Source organism: Urocampus carinirostris, chromosome 12 (genome assembly GCF_059441175.1).
Source record: "Urocampus carinirostris isolate Australia breed hairy pipefish chromosome 12, RoL_Ucar_1.0, whole genome shotgun sequence".
Classification (NCBI taxonomy): domain Eukaryota; kingdom Metazoa; phylum Chordata; class Actinopteri; order Syngnathiformes; family Syngnathidae; genus Urocampus; species Urocampus carinirostris.
Window position 1 is genome coordinate 40,630,394 of NC_142360.1, and position 17,123 is coordinate 40,647,516.

At 39.8% G+C, this 17,123-nt stretch overlaps 1 protein-coding gene across 6 annotated transcripts in view; it reads right to left on the reverse strand.

The window, feature by feature from the left end:
• Positions 1 to 4,825: 4,825 nt before the first annotated feature.
• elovl1b (ELOVL fatty acid elongase 1b) overlaps positions 4,826 to 17,123 on the reverse strand; it is a 48,208-nt gene continuing 35,910 nt past the window's right edge. For all 6 annotated transcript variants that reach the window (XM_088350514.1, XM_088350511.1, XM_088350513.1 and 3 more), the window contains 7 exons: positions 14,444 to 14,537; positions 11,799 to 11,989; positions 11,641 to 11,721; positions 9,458 to 9,514; positions 9,272 to 9,377; positions 7,094 to 7,230; positions 4,826 to 5,525 (listed from right to left, as the gene is read on the reverse strand). In XM_088350514.1, the coding sequence (XP_088206640.1) occupies positions 5,199 to 5,525; positions 7,094 to 7,230; positions 9,272 to 9,377; positions 9,458 to 9,514; positions 11,641 to 11,721; positions 11,799 to 11,989; positions 14,444 to 14,513 (969 nt within the window). In that variant the 5' untranslated portion in view covers positions 14,514 to 14,537 and the 3' untranslated portion in view covers positions 4,826 to 5,198. The remainder of the gene's footprint in view (positions 5,526 to 7,093; positions 7,231 to 9,271; positions 9,378 to 9,457; positions 9,515 to 11,640; positions 11,722 to 11,798; positions 11,990 to 14,443; positions 14,538 to 17,123) is intronic.

Below are 17,123 nucleotides of genomic sequence, written 5' to 3' on the forward strand. Positions count from 1 at the left end.
AGCACACCGGGTTTCCATTTTGAGATACAGTTCCAAAATGTTCCTACGAGATACTGTGGTGGGTCTCACCCAGGGTTGGGTAGGGTTACTTGAACTGGATTACTTTCGGATGACTCCAATACCAAATATGCTCATAAAAGACAAAAGAAACTAAATAGGAATAAAATGACTCCATTTTGTGCAGGCTTGGGGAGTAGCTGAATACATGGAACGGCAAAAAGCTGTTTGGATTGATTTTCATTTTGTTTCTGTGGCATTTGATGTTCGTTTTGCCGGAGATCAAAGAGATCAAAGCCAGGAGAGAAAGCTTACCGCGTGTTGTGAGTCATCATTTGATTCATAATGAGTTTCTTTTGTCTTTTATGAGCATATTTGGTGTTGGAGTCATCCAAAAGTAATGGAAAGTAATCCAGTTAAAGTAACCCTACCCAACCCTGCGGAGATCAAAGAGATCAAAGCCAGTAGAGAAAGCTTACCACGTGTTGTGAGTCATCATTTTATTCATATTTAGTTTGTTTTGTCTTTTATTAGCATATTTGGTATTGGAGTCATCCAAAAGTCATTGAAAGTAATCCAGTTAAAGTAACCCTACCCAACCCTGCGGAGATCAAAGAGAGCAAAGCCAGGAGATAAAGCTTACCACGTGTTGTGAGTCATCATTTTATTCATATTGAGTTTCTTTTGTCTTTTATTAGCATATTTGGTATTGGAGTCATCCAAAAGTCATTGAAAGTAATCCAGTTAAAGTAACCCTACCCAACCCTGCGGAGATCAAAGAGATCAAAGCTAGTAGAGAAAGCTTACCACGTGTTGTGAGTCATCATTTTATTCATATTTAGTTTGTTTTGTCTTTTATTAGCATATTTGGTATTGGAGTCATCCAAAAGTCATTGAAAGTAATCCAGTTAAAGTAACCCTACCCAACCCTGCGGAGATCAAAGAGATCAAAGCTAGTAGAGAAAGCTTACCACGTGTTGTGAGTCATCATTTTATTCATATTTAGTTTGTTTTGTCTTTTATTAGCATATTTGGTATTGGAGTCATCCAAAAGTCATTGAAAGTAATCCAGTTAAAGTAACCCTACCCAACCCTGCGGAGATTAAAGCCAGGAGAGAAAGCTTACCACATGTTGTGAGTCATCATTTTATTCATATTGAGTTTCTTTTGTCTTTTATTAGCATATTTGGTATTGGAGTCATCCAAAAGTCATTGAAAGTAATCCAGTTAAAGTAACCCTACCCAACCCTGCGGAGATCAAAGAGATCAAAGCTAGTAGAGAAAGCTTACCACGTGTTGTGAGTCATCATTTTATTCATATTTAGTTTGTTTTGTCTTTTATTAGCATATTTGGTATAGGAGTCATCCAAAAGTCATTGAAAGTAATCCAGTTAAAGTAACCCTACCCAACCCTGCGGAGATCAAAGCCAGGAGAGAAAGCTTACCACATGTTGTGAGTCATCATTTTATTCATATTGAGTTTCTTTTGTCTTTTATTAGCATATTTGGTATTGGAGTCATCCAAAAGTCATTGAAAGTAATCCAGTTAAAGTAACCCTACCCAACCCTGCGGAGATCAAAGAGATCAAAGCCAGGAGAGAAAGCTTACCACGTGTTGTGAGTCATCATTTTATTCATATTTAGTTTGTTTTGTCTTTTATTAGCATATTTGGTATTGGAGTCATCCAAAAGTCATTGAAAGTAATCCAGTTAAAGTAACCCTACCCAACCCTGCGGAGATCAAAGCCAGGAGAGAAAGCTTACCACATGTTGTGAGTCATCATTTTATTCATATTGAGTTTCTTTTGTCTTTTATTAGCATATTTGGTATTGGAGTCATCCAAAAGTCATTGAAAGTAATCCAGTTAAAGTAACCCTACCCAACCCTGCGGAGATCAAAGAGATCAAAGCCAGGAGAGAAAGCTTACCACGTGTTGTGAGTCATCATTTTATTCATATTGAGTTTCTTTTGTCTTTTATTAGCATATTTGGTATTGGAGTCATCCAAAAGTCATTGAAAGTAATCCAGTTAAAGTAACCCTACCCAACCCTGCGGAGATCAAAGCCAGTAGAGAAAGCTTACCACGTGTTGTGAGTCATCATTGTATTCATAATTAGTTTGTTTTGTCTTTTATTAGCATATTTGGTATTGGAGTCATCCAAAAGTAATGGAAAGTAATCCAGTTAAAGTAACCCTACCCAACCCTGCCTGTAGGTTGTCTCTTCACCGTTGTTGGTAAGACCAGGGTTGGGTAGGGTTACTTTAACTGGATTACTTTCCATTACTTTTGGATGACTCCAATACCAAATATGCTAATAAAAGACAGACGAAACTAAATATGAATCAAATGATGACTCACAACACGTGGTAAGCTTTCTCTCCTGGCTTTGATCTCTTTGATCTCCGGCAAAACGAACATCAAATGCGACTGAAACAAAATGAAAATAAATCCAAACAGCTTGCTAGCATCATTTTTGCCACGTCAATTAAAATATTGTCCAGAAAGCTCTCTGTTAGCATGCAGGTACCTGAAAGCTTCCAGGTTAGCCTTGTTAGCAGCCGTCTAGCAGTCTAGTCTGCCATGCTCATTGTTTTTTTTTTTTTCCTGCTAGGTTTATGTTTGTTGCCGTAGACATTGTTGTTGGCTCCCTGTTATCCTGGCTTCTTACTGCATGAATTTGATCGGCCAGTCTCCCGTTTTTACGCAGATCTGTCCCGGTTAGCTCTCTATAGCAGTCAGATAAACCGCCGTGTTGCAGCTGGTTAGCTCTCAGTGTTATTTGAGCCAGTTGCCCCATTTGGCAGCTTGCCAATTGTTGTACCATCGCTGCACCCACCAGCGACTCAACGCTTTGGCATTCTCCATTAAAACTACCAAAATTTGCCCTAAAACACTTAAAAGCTCTTAGCATGAAAACCAATATGGTGGCAAGCTTGGCTTCACATGACATCATAGCTTAAAGACAGGACAGACAGTCTTCAAAATGCATTATCTCGGGAAATCATTGGAACAAACCAATGCGATATATTAAATTCTGAATTAAAAATAAAATAAAATGGAGGTAGCTTCTTTGCGGGTTTTGACCATTTTTGGGGGACGCAACTCCCGTAAAACAAAACCGGGATTAAAATATGACACCTATGAATACACTACCCCTAAAAGCCTAGTGTAAGACCAAATATGTGTTTTCATATTTCCTCATCAATTTCATACAAACTGCACACAAGCGCCCCCTTTTGGTGAATGAAAGCAGCCGAACCAAAGGGGGCGTCGACTCTTCTCCGAACAAGAATGTGAGCAGCATTTTTTTGAGCAACTCCCACAAGCCAGTGTCACATTTTTGGCATACTCGCGTTTATTGTTCGAATTGCGTAGTGGCCGCACAGCCATACTGCGTGTCCTGGGGGTCATGGGTGCGGTCGGACCGTTTTCGGGGTGCACAAGAACCCCCGGAATTCGAGCCAAGGATCCCAAAAATGATAGCATTTGTAAAACTCTCCCTAAAAACGACAGGTTAGGCTTAAATAGGATGAGATACATTACATGTTTTTTGAAAAATACACCATGGACTTGAAATGGTTCAGTCCATTTGATTCCTAGCACCACTTTTGATCATTAGTTTGCAGTATTACTAGAATTCCATTTAATATTTTGGTAGAATTTTCACATTTTTGTAGTATTTCTGTCGTAATACTTCTATATTTTTTTAACCGTTTCTATGCTGGTATCTTTGCAGTATTTTTTAAGTGTCTTTTAATGTTACCATAGCTGAATTTTTGTAGATTTTATGCCATATTTATGTAGCAGTATTTTTGTATATTATTGTAGTGTGTGTATTTCTATACTTGTGTTTAGTATTCTAGGATTTTTCAAATATTACTGTTTTTTTGCAGTATTTCTATCGTAATGCAGTACTTTAGTAAAAATTTTGAACTGCATGCTAGAATCTGCAGTATTTTTTTATTTTATAGGATTGCTGTAGTTGTACTTAAATACTACTATTGTACAAGAAAACTACTTAAGTAGTACCTCTTGTATTTTCTTCTCAAATTTAAAACATATAAAGGTCTGTTTTTAAGCATTTTACTTTGTTTATTTTTTGAGGTATTAATGTAGTTTTATTGTTGTATTTGGAATATTTCTATAGTATTACTGTAGTTGTATGTTTATAATATTTCTGTGGAAGTACTGCAAATTTGTATTTGATGTTGTTGCATTTCTGTTGTCGTTATTTCGAAATCAAAGCAAATATATTAGGTCCCCATTTTAGGTAATTAGTTTTGAAGTACTACTGTAGTTTTACTCAGGTAAAATATGTTTTAGTATTGTTTTTTAATAAAGCAAAAACAAGTATTTAGTCCGGGCAGCACAGTGGTTAGCGCGTGTGCGGCACAGTTCTGAGGTCAGGAGATCGAACCTCCTGTGTGGAGTTTGCATGTTCTCCCTGTGCTTGCATGGGTTTCCTCCAACATTCCAAAAACATGCATATTAAGTTAATTGGCTGGTCCAAATTGTCCCGAGGTGTGAATGAGCCAGTGAGTTGTCTGTCCCTGCCCAAAGTTGGCTGGGATGGGCTCCAGCATCCCGCGACCCTACTGAGGATAAGCAGTGCAGATAATGGATGGATTGAAGTATTTAGTCTTCGTTTTGAGCACAAAAATGGAGATCTCGTTCTGTTGGAATTTCCTAGTATTTTTGGAGAACATAAAAGGACGATAAGGACAAAGCTGGTACCTTGGATTTTTTTGTACTTGTACATCCTATTTCTACCAGTTGCCTCGGGCCACAGTTTGCCCACCTAAAACATCACTCAGTCGGAAAAAGGCCACGATTGAAAGCACAGTTTATTGGCATTTTATTTTTAAATAGACAATTTGTAAAGTAGAAAGCCTTAGAAATACAATTAGTCGTTGGGAAGTAAAACTATTTACAGGTAAAAGTATTCAAGTCATCCGTCCAGTCATCTGTCCGCAAAAGGGGAGAATCGCTTGCGACCGAGTGAAAGGCAACCAGTGCGATAGGAAAACTTTTTGCACGTCAGTGAAAATATTCCCTTCATACGTTGTGCTTCGGACCCCTCCCCCCAAAAAAACCTAAAAGACGGAAATCCCCCTTTTGCGGAAGTCGTGGAAGGCGTCGCTCCTTCCCTTTGGAAAAACTTTAAAAAGGAACGCGGCCAAAAATCGTCTTCGGGTCGTCCTACGCCTTCTTCATCTTGCCCATGGGCGTGCTGCCGTTTTCGTGGCGGGCCGTCCCGTTGGCGGTCCCGTTCTTGAAGCCGTTTTCCTGGCGATGCTTGCCGTTGGCGTGGACGACGGCGGCGGGGGCGTCCCGGACGCAGGGTCCGACGTCCCGCTTGGGCAGCCGCTTGCCTTTGACGTAGGCCTGCACCCAAAAGTTGGAGAAGAGCACAAAGAAGAAGGTGCCGTACATCCAGACCAGGTGGATGATGATGGGGAATTGGTAATCGCAGCTGCTCATGAAGTAATACTGGGTGGCGTGGAGGGAGACCAGCACAAACTGGGTCTGGTGGGGCAAAGAGAAATGATGGAGGAATCAGAAACGGTAGAAATTGGCAATTGAGATTAGAGAGGACCCAAAAAAAATGAAAGCGCAAAATACAAAATAGGTAAAAAGACTTGTATGGTGAAATGACATCTGAGCCCTTTAGTGTTACCTGTGGTGTTCCGCAGGGTTCAGTAGTCGACCCCCTTCTTTTCAGCATTGACATGCTTCCATGATGTGATATTAACCATAAAAGTTTCCATTGCTACAAAGAAGACACTCAATATATTCCGATGGAGGAATCGGCCACACTAAATTGTGGAAATTTGGAGGCCTGCCTCACTGAGATCAGGGAATGGATGTCACTTAACTTCTTGCGCCTTAAAGACCGAAATGCTAGTTATTGGTCCATCTAAATGCCGCGACTTGTTCTCAAAAACGGCTCTGAACATTGACAAATGTAAGATCACCCAGAGTGACTCGGTTAAAACTGTAGGTGTCATATTTGACCTCGATCTGTCCTTTCAAACAAACGTGAAAAATTTGACTAGAACAGCTTTCTTCCATCTTTGCAACATTGCTAAAATTCTACCTATGCTGTCTCAGTCGGATGCGGAGATTATAATTCATGCGTTTGTTACTTCCTGTCTCGATTACTCTAACGCACTTCTCTCTGGTCTCCCGAAGTCCAAAATCAATAGCCTGGTACAAAATGCTGCAGCCAGGCTTTTAACCAAGACAAGAAGGTTCTGTCGGTAGTATACAAAAAACATGCATGGACTTGCTCCCTCATATCTTTCAGATTTAATTTCCCCCCATGTTCCGGTCCGCAGCCTTCGCTCTGAAAACGCTGGTCTACCAGTGATCCCAAGAGCCAAGAAGAAATTCGCAGGTTCGAGAGCGTTCTCCATTCGGGCCCCAATGCTGTGGAATGCTCTTCCCCCTGAGATTGGATCTGCAACCTCAGTGGAGATGTTTAAATCTAAGCTTAAAACGCACTTCTACGCTATAAATATATAAATAACCTATATTTAATCCTGACAATATCTGTGTATTATTTGCCCTCATGTGTGTTTTAGATCAGGAGATGGTGTCATAATAGTCTGTGGTTTGCAATAATCTGTGCAGCCCTTTGGGACTCTTTGTGATTAAGGGCCAAACAAATAAACACGACTTTACTAGTGCTGAGGTTTTGAGTTTTCCCTTGCCCTCATGTAGGTTTTAGATCAGGGGATGGTGTCATAATAGTCTGTAGTTTGCAATAGTCTGATCTGTGCAGCCCTTTGAGACTCTGATTAAGGGCCAAACAAATGAACAGGACCCGACTATGAAAAGAATAACATCAATGTGACAACGTAAGGATCCGAAAGAAAAATTTGAATACAGGGGAAACAATCCTATAAAATCATCCTCAAGAAGAAAGATAGCCAAAAACATGAAAAATTAGAGATAGTAAAAAATCATGACTGATGCTAATCAAATAACAAAGGTAGAAATTAGCGAGAGATGAAAGTGCAAAATACATAATGGGCCAGATTAAAAGAAAAATGCATTTCAAGAAAATGACGATTTGAAAAAAGTGCACGTACAAGCTGAATGGCCGTCATGTATTTCTTCCACCAGAGGAACTTCTGGAAGCGAGGTCCGGCGGCGGCCAGGAAGTAGTAGAAGTACATGATGACGTGGACCGAAGAATTCACCATGGCGTGGAAGGATCCCATTCCGCCTGGGGGGGCGACACGCAGCCAATGAGGCGACAGTGGCCAAAACGTTCCTCAGTAAAATTAAGTCTCGCCGATTCTGCTAGAACGCCAAACTTTGTTTTATAGACATATATGTTTTTCCATATAAAGATGCAATAGAGGTAAGATTGGGCCTAAAAAAAAACAAAAAAAAACTTCATTTTATTTGTGAGGACTTGGGAGGAGGAGAGGTGGTCTAATCATAACAAATTAAAGCCCGTCTTTTTTTTTAATTCAAGTTAATTAGAATTGTATAAATATTGATTAATTTATATGTCCAGAGAGGTTACGTTAACCCACAATTTTCTATCGGTTGACGGATTTCTTTAAGTTGATGGATTGAAAATGGGGGTCATAAATCACTGCACAGGTTTTGTACACCTTTCAATGGCCAAATTCAAGTACTTTTTCCAGAACTTAATTTTTCCAATTTCTTCACTATTACTCATAAAAAAAAGAAGATTTTAGGCACTTTGTTTAAGGTATCACTGTAGTAGTATAATTTAGTTTTAGTTTTTTGGGGAGTATTACTGCAGTTTAATTTTTGTTGTTTCCTCAGTAGTTTTTCCATAGAGGTTTTTCCTTGGTATTTCTGTAGTATTTACATAGTAAACATGTTTGTTGTATATGTGTTGTATTTTTGTAGTATTACAGTAGTTTTATGTTTGAATTTTTTTTATAGTAGTACTATTTTTTTAGTATTATTTTTCTGTTTTATTTTGTAATATTTCCATAGAATGTTTGTTGTGTATCTGTAGTATCGCTGTCGTATTTTTGTAGTAAATTATTGGAGTTGTATTTTTGTCGTAGTTTCATAGTACAATTTTTGTAGTATTCCTGTATTGTATTTTGGCAGTATTTTTGTTGTACTACTTCTGTATTACTATTTCTCTAGAAGTGGTTTGAAATTGAGTATTATGAAGTGGTATTTTTGTTGTATTTCTGTAGAAGTATTTTCAAGTATTTCCAAAGCAGTATTTTTGTAATATACTTTTGTAATACTACTGTTGTCGTATTTTTTAAGTAATTGTGGAGGTCATATTTCTGTAGTAGTATTTTGTATCATAGCATCACTTAAACATTCACTTCAAGCATTTACAAGCACTTCAACCCAATATTCAAGTACTTAACAATCTTTGAAAACAACATTCCAATTCAAGCATTTTAGGATTTCAAGCACCTGTACAAACCCTGCACAGCTGCAGTGCGTCCTTTTAAATCTATAGCATAGGTGTCAAAGAGGCGGCCCGCGGGCCAGATCAGGCCCGCCAAGGGATTGAATCCGGCCTGCGAGACAACACTCAGAGAAGCGCAAGAGAAAAACAAGCTGCAGGTTGAAATATGTCAACTTGATCTTGCCAAAGCCAGGTGCCTCCAACAAGTACAATGTACTCGTATTTCCATTTCTTTAGCTCTCTCTTGCTCTTTCGTCCATTTCTTTAACTCTCTCTTGCGCTCTCATCCATTTCTTTAACTCTCTCTCGCTCTCTCTCTCGCTCCCTCTCTTTCACCCCTTTTCTCCCACTGTCTCTTTCACTCTCTGTCTTTTTCTTCCTTTGTTGCTCTTTCTCTCTGTCTTTTTAACTTCTTTTGCTCTAACTTCCTTTTTTCCTTTTCTCTTTCTTCATTCTCTTTGTGCTCTCTTTTCTCTCCTTCTGTCTTTCCATTTCTCTTTGGATTTCTTTCTTTCTCTCCCTTTCTTTCCCCCTTACGACTTCTTTTTATCCCTTTTGTTTCTCATGCTCTCTCCCTCTCTTTGTCCCTCCCTCTTTCTTTTATTTCTCTATCTCTTTTTCTTTCTCTTTCATCTACTAGTCCGGCCCCCGACAGAATGTTTGTTCTATCGTGTGCCCCCCCCCCTGATCTATAGGATGAAAACGCTTCACATACAAAAGATTTTTGGTTTAAATAAAGGACATTTTTTCCGTTCCTGTCCCGAGTAAAGGTGGCCAGACATCGCAGGCTTTCATCAGATGGGAGACAAAAAACGATCGGAATTCAGCTAACGTGCGGTGGGGTACTCACCCGGAGCGTAGCCGACGCCCCACCACCAAGTCCAGGGCATGAAAGAATGGTGGAAGATGTGCAGGAAAGTGATCTGCCCGCTCTTTTTTCTTAACACGAAGAAGATCTAGCGCAAAAAGCGGGACGAGGTTTTTTCCATACCGTCTTTAAACCGTGCCGGGTTCCAGAGATGAAAATGTGACTTACAGTGTCCATGAGTTCGATGATTTTGGAGAACCAAAAGAGCCAGGCCACGTTCACCATCTGGAGAGAGAAAGAAAAACAAAAACATCAGTAGAAGTCAGTCATTCTAGTGTTTTTAGCACCTTCACTCATCTAGGGGGCAGCGGCGCTCTAAATACTAAAGTGAGCGCACGGAGCGTTGTTCACGTTAACGACACAACAGGTATAGACACCTTACTCTTCCTGTCAAATTGGCCCCGAACAGTGTCCCCTCTAAGCTGCGCGTGTGCGCAATTGCGCACTGCTCGCACATTTCCAGCGCACAAAAAAAATCTAGCCAGCGCACAAAATCGAGGGCTCAAAATGACTCATTAAGAAGCGACTTAAGTCAAAGTTACAGTGCATGAAGGTCAAAATACACGGGTTCCCCTGACGTTGTGTCCTAAAAGCGGTATTTTGAAGTCGAGTCGAAGTAGAACCAAGTTGAGTAAAGTTAGGAGAGTTTGTTGACCACTCGTGGCAGCGCCGCTTTGATGTAAGACGACCCGTTGACAGCTCTAAAACCTCTGCAACGGTATATCTTACTTCGGCCGGTTTTTAGACATCGTGAAAGAGTTGTAGATAAAACCTTGATGGCCTCGGGGTAGAGTGCCCGTCCCAAGTCTTGGAGGTTGCAGGTTCGAGCCTCGGCTGAGTCTGCTCAGCTCTAGGCATTAGCGAGTTTGGACACCCAATGACTTCCAACGACTTGTGTTGAGACAAGTTGGGTAGAAAACTATTGTCGCATCATTAACCGGGCGCATTCGTACGACAGTGTATGGGAGCTAACCTCTGGTAAGATAAAATAAGGTGAGGAGGAAGACGTGAAAGACTTAAAAAGTTTGACTTCTCTTTCCAGAAGTCAATCACTGTGCACACTCGTGCGTAAAAATGGATCCCGAGTTGGATTAAGCACCTTTTTTTCCCCAATTCCTGATTTGAATACATATTGCAAATATGAATTCATCCATGTTGGGAATTTCATTGGCCAACCAATGTGTTAATCAATTTAGTCGGTCACTATGAGCTGAAGATTTTTACAGCCAGAGTAGGTCATGTCCGTTTTTTTTTTCAATATAGGCATTCATAGGCTATGTCATGCCAAGCACCGTGAAAAAAGCTTGCAATTGGCCGAGAGTGGTGTCAATCATAATGTCATGATAACTGCTATACCAAAAGTCATTTGACAAGTCTATTTTTAAACACAAGTCATGAAGGCAAAAAGTCAGATTACAACAAGGATTGTCAAATGATGTGGGAATACTTTTAGGCGTATTTTTTATTTTTTTTATTGTTCTGCATTATGGTGTGTTTTAAGTAAATATTTTACACAGTTGGATTTACTGGACTCTGGTGACTGTAACCAGACCATTTATGCGGGGAATTATGTCATGAGTGGAATCTCATAGCACTTTTAGGTAAGCCATCTTTATAGTTTTGGCGCATCTTGTTAATGACGGTGAGGTTTCTGTGACAAATGCATTTTGAAATGGTCCATCGTATCTTAAATCCCAAGAGTTTGAGCTCTACAATGATTAGGTGGCATAGTATATGTCAGTGGCTGATGACATCGTGAAAAGGGATGAAAAGACGGGCTTAAAAAAACAAAAAACAAAAAAAAAAACAGATCATCTCGGTCACTGGTAGCAGACAGTCATTGAAGATGCAAATGTTATGCTCGATAAGCATTTTATCTGCGTATTGTGGCACTTCTACATACATTAAACTTACTGCACGTGGGAAATAAACCAAGAAAGATGCTGGAAGAGGAGTTTGCCCGTTTTTTTAAGTCATTTGCAAGTCAATGACTAAACTGTATTCACCATACGTCACGAGGAAAAAAAACATGATCACCCTGGAAACAAATCTTGCAATGATCTAGAAATCTATTAATTGAATCCAATGTCCTCTCTAGTCTGCATCCACCCGCTACTCCACTTGACCAGTTCAACCCACAAGGTAAATACAATTTCCTTTCAATGTATATTTGTTTATAATGTTATCTTACACACACAAGCTGCGCTTACCACTTATCACTTTTCTATTATTATGTTATAATCTGAGGTTTTTATCCCCTGCTATAGGGTAATTTAATTTTACAATTCTGGGGTCCAATGTATAAGTCTGTTTCTTCTTTTTCACGGCTTACCATATTTTTTTTCACTTACTCTAAGTGCTTGAGGGCTGTTGGACTCATCGATTGCGTCGCATCGCCAAGTATACGTGGTGGCCCATCCAGACATCAAGAACTGGAATATAAAAATATACATTTAAGAACAGATAACGTACAAAAATCAGCTTGAAACAGGAAGAAAATCGGAGTCACCTCGTAGACGATGTATAAGGAGAGCGCCACCAGCGCAAAGTTATAAACAATCATGGCCTCCTTCAGCTGGAAAGGCTTCCGATTGGCCATGAGGCGAGGGCCCAGGCACAGGACGAAAAACAGGTAGCCCAGCAAAATGGCCGTCATGGGAACGGGGGACTGCATCAGGAAATGATTTTTCAGTCGGGGATCTAAACATGGAAACAGAAAAAGACATTTGGTCAGCCATTAAGCCATGTCAACTGGAAAACACTTCACTATGTTCACTTATTCAGTGCCAAAACATATAAAACGTTTTCAGAAGCATTGTCAAGAAGTGCCAAAAAGGTTTTGGTGCGGCTGATCAATACACATCAAGCCTCTAGGAATGATTTCAGTATAATAACCACGAGCTAGCAGGAGTGGCTTTGATTAGATATTTGTCTCCACAGAGGAACCCCCACTTCCTAGTGTTGCTTGCTGTATCTGGCGATTGAGAGTGTGTGGGCTAATACCAAGGGACCGAAATAGTGTGATTTTGTCACCGGAAGGGTCGGGACCGAAAGAGTTCTTGCAATAAAATGTTAATTGCAAGCATAGTGCCCTTGTGTTAATATATATATACACACACACAAAAGAGCCTTCTATGGCTTACAAGCGTAGGTCCCCGACCTGATTTTAATATTGGTGTCAAAGATAGTCATTATTAAGACTCTTTGATGGCTGTATTTACACAGATAAAATACATATATTGTTAAAAACTACATCGTGATAGCAGCTGCAAAGTACTCACGAGGCTCTCATGTCGGTTGAAAAAAAGGAAAGAAAGAGCCCAAACAGTGGGCGTGGTTTATGATACGTCAGTGAAAACAGTACACACATGAGCACTACTTCACAATAAAATAATATAACATTGATAAACGTACAAGAGATATAATTAGACTGATTATTGAAACGTTTTCTGTGTGTGTGTGAGAAAGATTGTTTTTGTATTTAGGAATATAAAAACAAGTTATTTTCATTAGACTGAATTCTGAGAGATTTACATCCAAAACGGCCACCTTGACAATTGGGGAAAAAAACGTTTGTGAAAGCTTTTTTTTAAAAGATGAATTTCAAGCAGAAGAAATCTTCTTGGAAGCAGGTTAAGAAATGTGAAATTCTTGTTTACAAAACAATAGTAATAGCTATAAACAGTTTTTTCTGATGAAAGACGAGGGTTGAAGCTTTCTTTTGATGTGTCCTAGATGCCTGTATAACCACAAAACTACATTTTCTGTAAACCTTCATGAATTTGACAAATGGCAAAAATGGACCGATATCTGCTCTAAAATCTTGTCGGAGAGCCAACATAATAAGAACAATTTGCAGTTTTTTCTTCAGACAACAAACTCGATACGCAATTTTAGAGGACCTCTTGCGGAGGAAACCGAGTCATTTGACTACTATACCAGATACAGTCATTTCCATGCTGTTGATTTGTTCACCACGGTTTTGCTACTTCGCTCATTAGCCCCGCCCCATTTTAGCTCTGCAATGACTTTGCGGCCCAAGTCGAACACATGCGTCAAACCAACTATTCAAGTTTCTTTAAACGCCATCAAAAAACTCTACATAGACCCACAAAAGCAGTAAAAGGCATTGGATGATGCTTTCTATTGCCAACAAACATGGACCTCTCCACTAGCTAGACTTGCTAGGAAGCCACATGCAGGTCTTTAGCACTCTCTAGTGGCTCTTTTTCCATATTTTCCAAATGATGGCAGCAGCGTATCATGTAGAGTGGACGGGTCCTTAAACCGTACAATTGTGCAATAAAACAGCCGGATTTTAAAAATTATAATTTGACTGTACACAAGTTATCCGTACAAAAAATGGTTATAAAGCAATGGTGTCAAACAGGTGGCCCGCTAAGGGATTGAATGCGGCCTCCGAGGCAACACTAAGAGAAGCGCAAGAGAAAAACAAGCTGCAGGTTAAAATATGTCCACTTGATGTCGCCAAAGCCAGGTGCCTAGAACACTTTACTTGTATTTATTTCTCTCTCTCACTCTCTCTCCCTTTCTTTTCCACCCATTTTCCCCCACTGTTTCTGTCTCTTTCACTCTGTCTCTTTTTCTCTTCCTTTGTTGCTCTTTTTCTCTGTGTCTTTTAACCTCTTTTGCTCCAACTTCCTCTTTTCCTGTCTCTCTTCTGTCTTTCTATTTCTCTTTGGATTTCTTTCTTCCTCTCCCTTTCTTTTCCCCCTCTCACGACTTTTTATCTTTTGTTTCTTACACTCTCTCCCTCTCTTTTTTTTTCTTCGTCCCGCCCTCTCTCCTTTTCCCTCCCTCTTTCTCTTATTTCTCCCTCTTTTTCTTTCTCTTTTAGTCCGGCCCCCGACAGAATGTTTGCTCTATCGTGTGGCCCCCAAGTTAAAATGAGTTTGACACCCCTGTTATAAAGTATGGTTCTTTTATTTGTTAAATACTTGAGCATGTAAAAATGGTTCTTGAGTAATGAAGGTTGCTAGTCTGCAAAAAACAAGGGATTCATGTACAGGGAGTTTTAAAACACGAATGTAAATAAAATCCATTTACCAATGGCAAACTCCACTAAGATTTTTGAAAAAAAAAAAAAATCCTCTTTGTGTAAATAAATGTACATAAAAAGTAAAATATACTAACCAGTTCCCGTGGCGAGGTATTCATAGATATCCATGGCGTGAGAGCCGAATTCCTTCAGCCCCTGCAGCATGTTGGCAGTTTTGTAGCCAGGTAACTAAAAAGAAACACAGCTTTAGTAAGTCTTGCCAAATAACACCAGAACCAGGGTTGGGTAGGGTTACTTGAACTTGATTACATTCGATTACTTTTGGATGACGCCAATACAAAATATGCTAATAAAAAGACACACTAAATATGAATAAAATGATGACTCGCAACACGTGGTAAGCTTTCTCTCCTGGCTTTGATCTCTGGCAAAACGAACATCAAATGCGACAAACAAAATGAAAAGCAATCCAAACAGCTTTTTGCCCTTCCATGTATTCTGTTACTCCCCAAGCCTGCACAAAATGGAGTCATTTTATTCATATTTAGTTTCTTTTGTCTTTTATGAGCATATTTGGTATTGAGTATCCAAAAGTTATTGAAAGTAATCCAGTTAAAGTAACCCTACCCAAACCTGACCAGAAGCCCAAAATAAGAGCACAATGTTTGATTTTGTTGCTATGGTGAGATCCAATTCTTCCGTTTCTCCTGCAGAACCTTGTGACATGTACCAGTTTTAGCCTCATAACAAAAGTGGTTAATCATTACATAAGTCTGAAATGTTCTCAAAGAGTTAAAGAGTAATCTCATTGAGGTGAAAAGAGTTTTGGGAATAAAAATGAATGCAAATAAATAAATAAATCACCCTCCCCATCAAAGATCCGTACGAAAACAAAACTGCAATTGTTGACTTTCAAAGCCAATTTTCTCAAGTAGCATTTCAAGAAATCCGGTGTGAATCATGTATTTTGCAGGGCTACAAACACATCTAAACGACAAATGCATTTTTAAATCTTGCGAGTGCATTTATAAACACATGATTTATCAATCTTGTAAATCTCAAATCTAGGTTTAGGGTAAAATTTTCATATTTTGCTTAGATTTCATGTCGCTAGAGGTACTTCCCGCTTCAATTTACCACGGGAGAACGTGGCCCATATTAAATGTTCATAATCCATAAACGGGGCACTATTAAATGTGTAAAAGCGCATGGATTAAGTGCAGCATGCACCCGCCCTCTTGGGTTCAACCCCCAGGGGGCGATGAAGCTTCATGGGACATGCTATATAAATTAACGCCAGTTGCTGTTAATCACAAGGTAATAATTGCAATGGGAAAGCAAAGCCACCAGAGAGTAGTGCCAGCGTCACATATAAGCAGCCTTGCGGTGAAACAGGGCAACAATTTAAAGCATTTACGAGCACTTCACCTAAAAATCCTTGAGATTTCAAAATCCCATACAAACCTTGCATTTAAAGTATACAAAATGGATGGACTTCCCTACTCGTTGCTTTTAGATTTAGTTTCCCCCTATGTTCCGGTCCGGAGCCTTCGCTCTGAAACCGCTGGTCTACTAGTGATTCCAAGAGCCAAAAAGAAATCTGAAGGTTCGAGAGTGTTCTCATTCGGGCCCTGGTGTTGTGGAATGCTCTTCCAACTGAGATTTGATCTGCAACCTCAGTGGAACTGTTTCAGTCTAGGCTTAAAACACACTTCTATAGATTATGAAAGATTTATATTTCATGTGTACAATATCTGTGTATTGTTATTGCAACATCCATTTTGGCCTGGAAGGGGGATGATCTCATGTGCGGTCCCTTCTCACGGTGTCTTCATTTTCCTCATGTTGAGGTTTTTGAGTTTTTCCTTGCCCTCATGTCTGTTTTAGGTCAGGGGATGGTGTCATAATAGTCTGTAGTTTGCAATAGTCTGGTCTGTGTAACCCTTTGAGACTTTGTGATTAAGGGCTATACAAATAAACATGACTTGACATGTTTTTGAGTTTTTCCTTGCCCTCATGTCGGTTTTAGATCAGGGGATGCTGTCATAATAGTCTATGGGTTGCAATAATCTGCGGTCTGTGCAGCCCTTTGAGACCATTTGTGATTAAGGGCCAAACAAATAAACACGACTTGACTTAAAGTCATGGCAAATGACACCAGAACCCCAAAATAAAACCACTATGACTGTTGCTGTGATCCGTTCTTTGTTTGACTTGCAAAACCTTGTGACATGTTTCAGTGTTTGCCTCATAAAAAGTGGTTTAATCATTACTCCAAACTGAAATTTCCACAAAAGGTAATCTCACCCAGGTGATAAAAATTTCTGACCAACTAAATCAAGGCAAACAAATCAGCCTCCCATCAAGGGAGGTTTCACGTATTGAAGCCGAGCACTTCCTGAAACAAGAAAAGGGCCGTGAAAAAATCCCAGGATGCTTCGCTCCGCTCATGCGACATGGCCTGACATCCGAGGAGGGGCCACCAGGGAAGTGGGACGGCTTTTTCCTGGTCCCGAGGCGTCAACACTCCCGGATTTATTCTCACCTCTCACACCAAACACGAAAACGCCGAGGGGAAAATGTGACGGGTTTCTCGGTAAGCTTCACCCTTATGTGGCAAATGGAATGAGTGGGCCATTACAAACAAATAGCCCATACTGGAATCTATGTAGGTCAGGGGTCTCAAACTGAATTTACCTGGGGCCCGCTGGAAACAAGACTCTAGGTGAGGCTGGGTTTTTCTCATAAAATATCTGAAAACAATTCTTATAATCTTGAAACATGAAAAATAAGGAAATAAATCAACCAGGAATA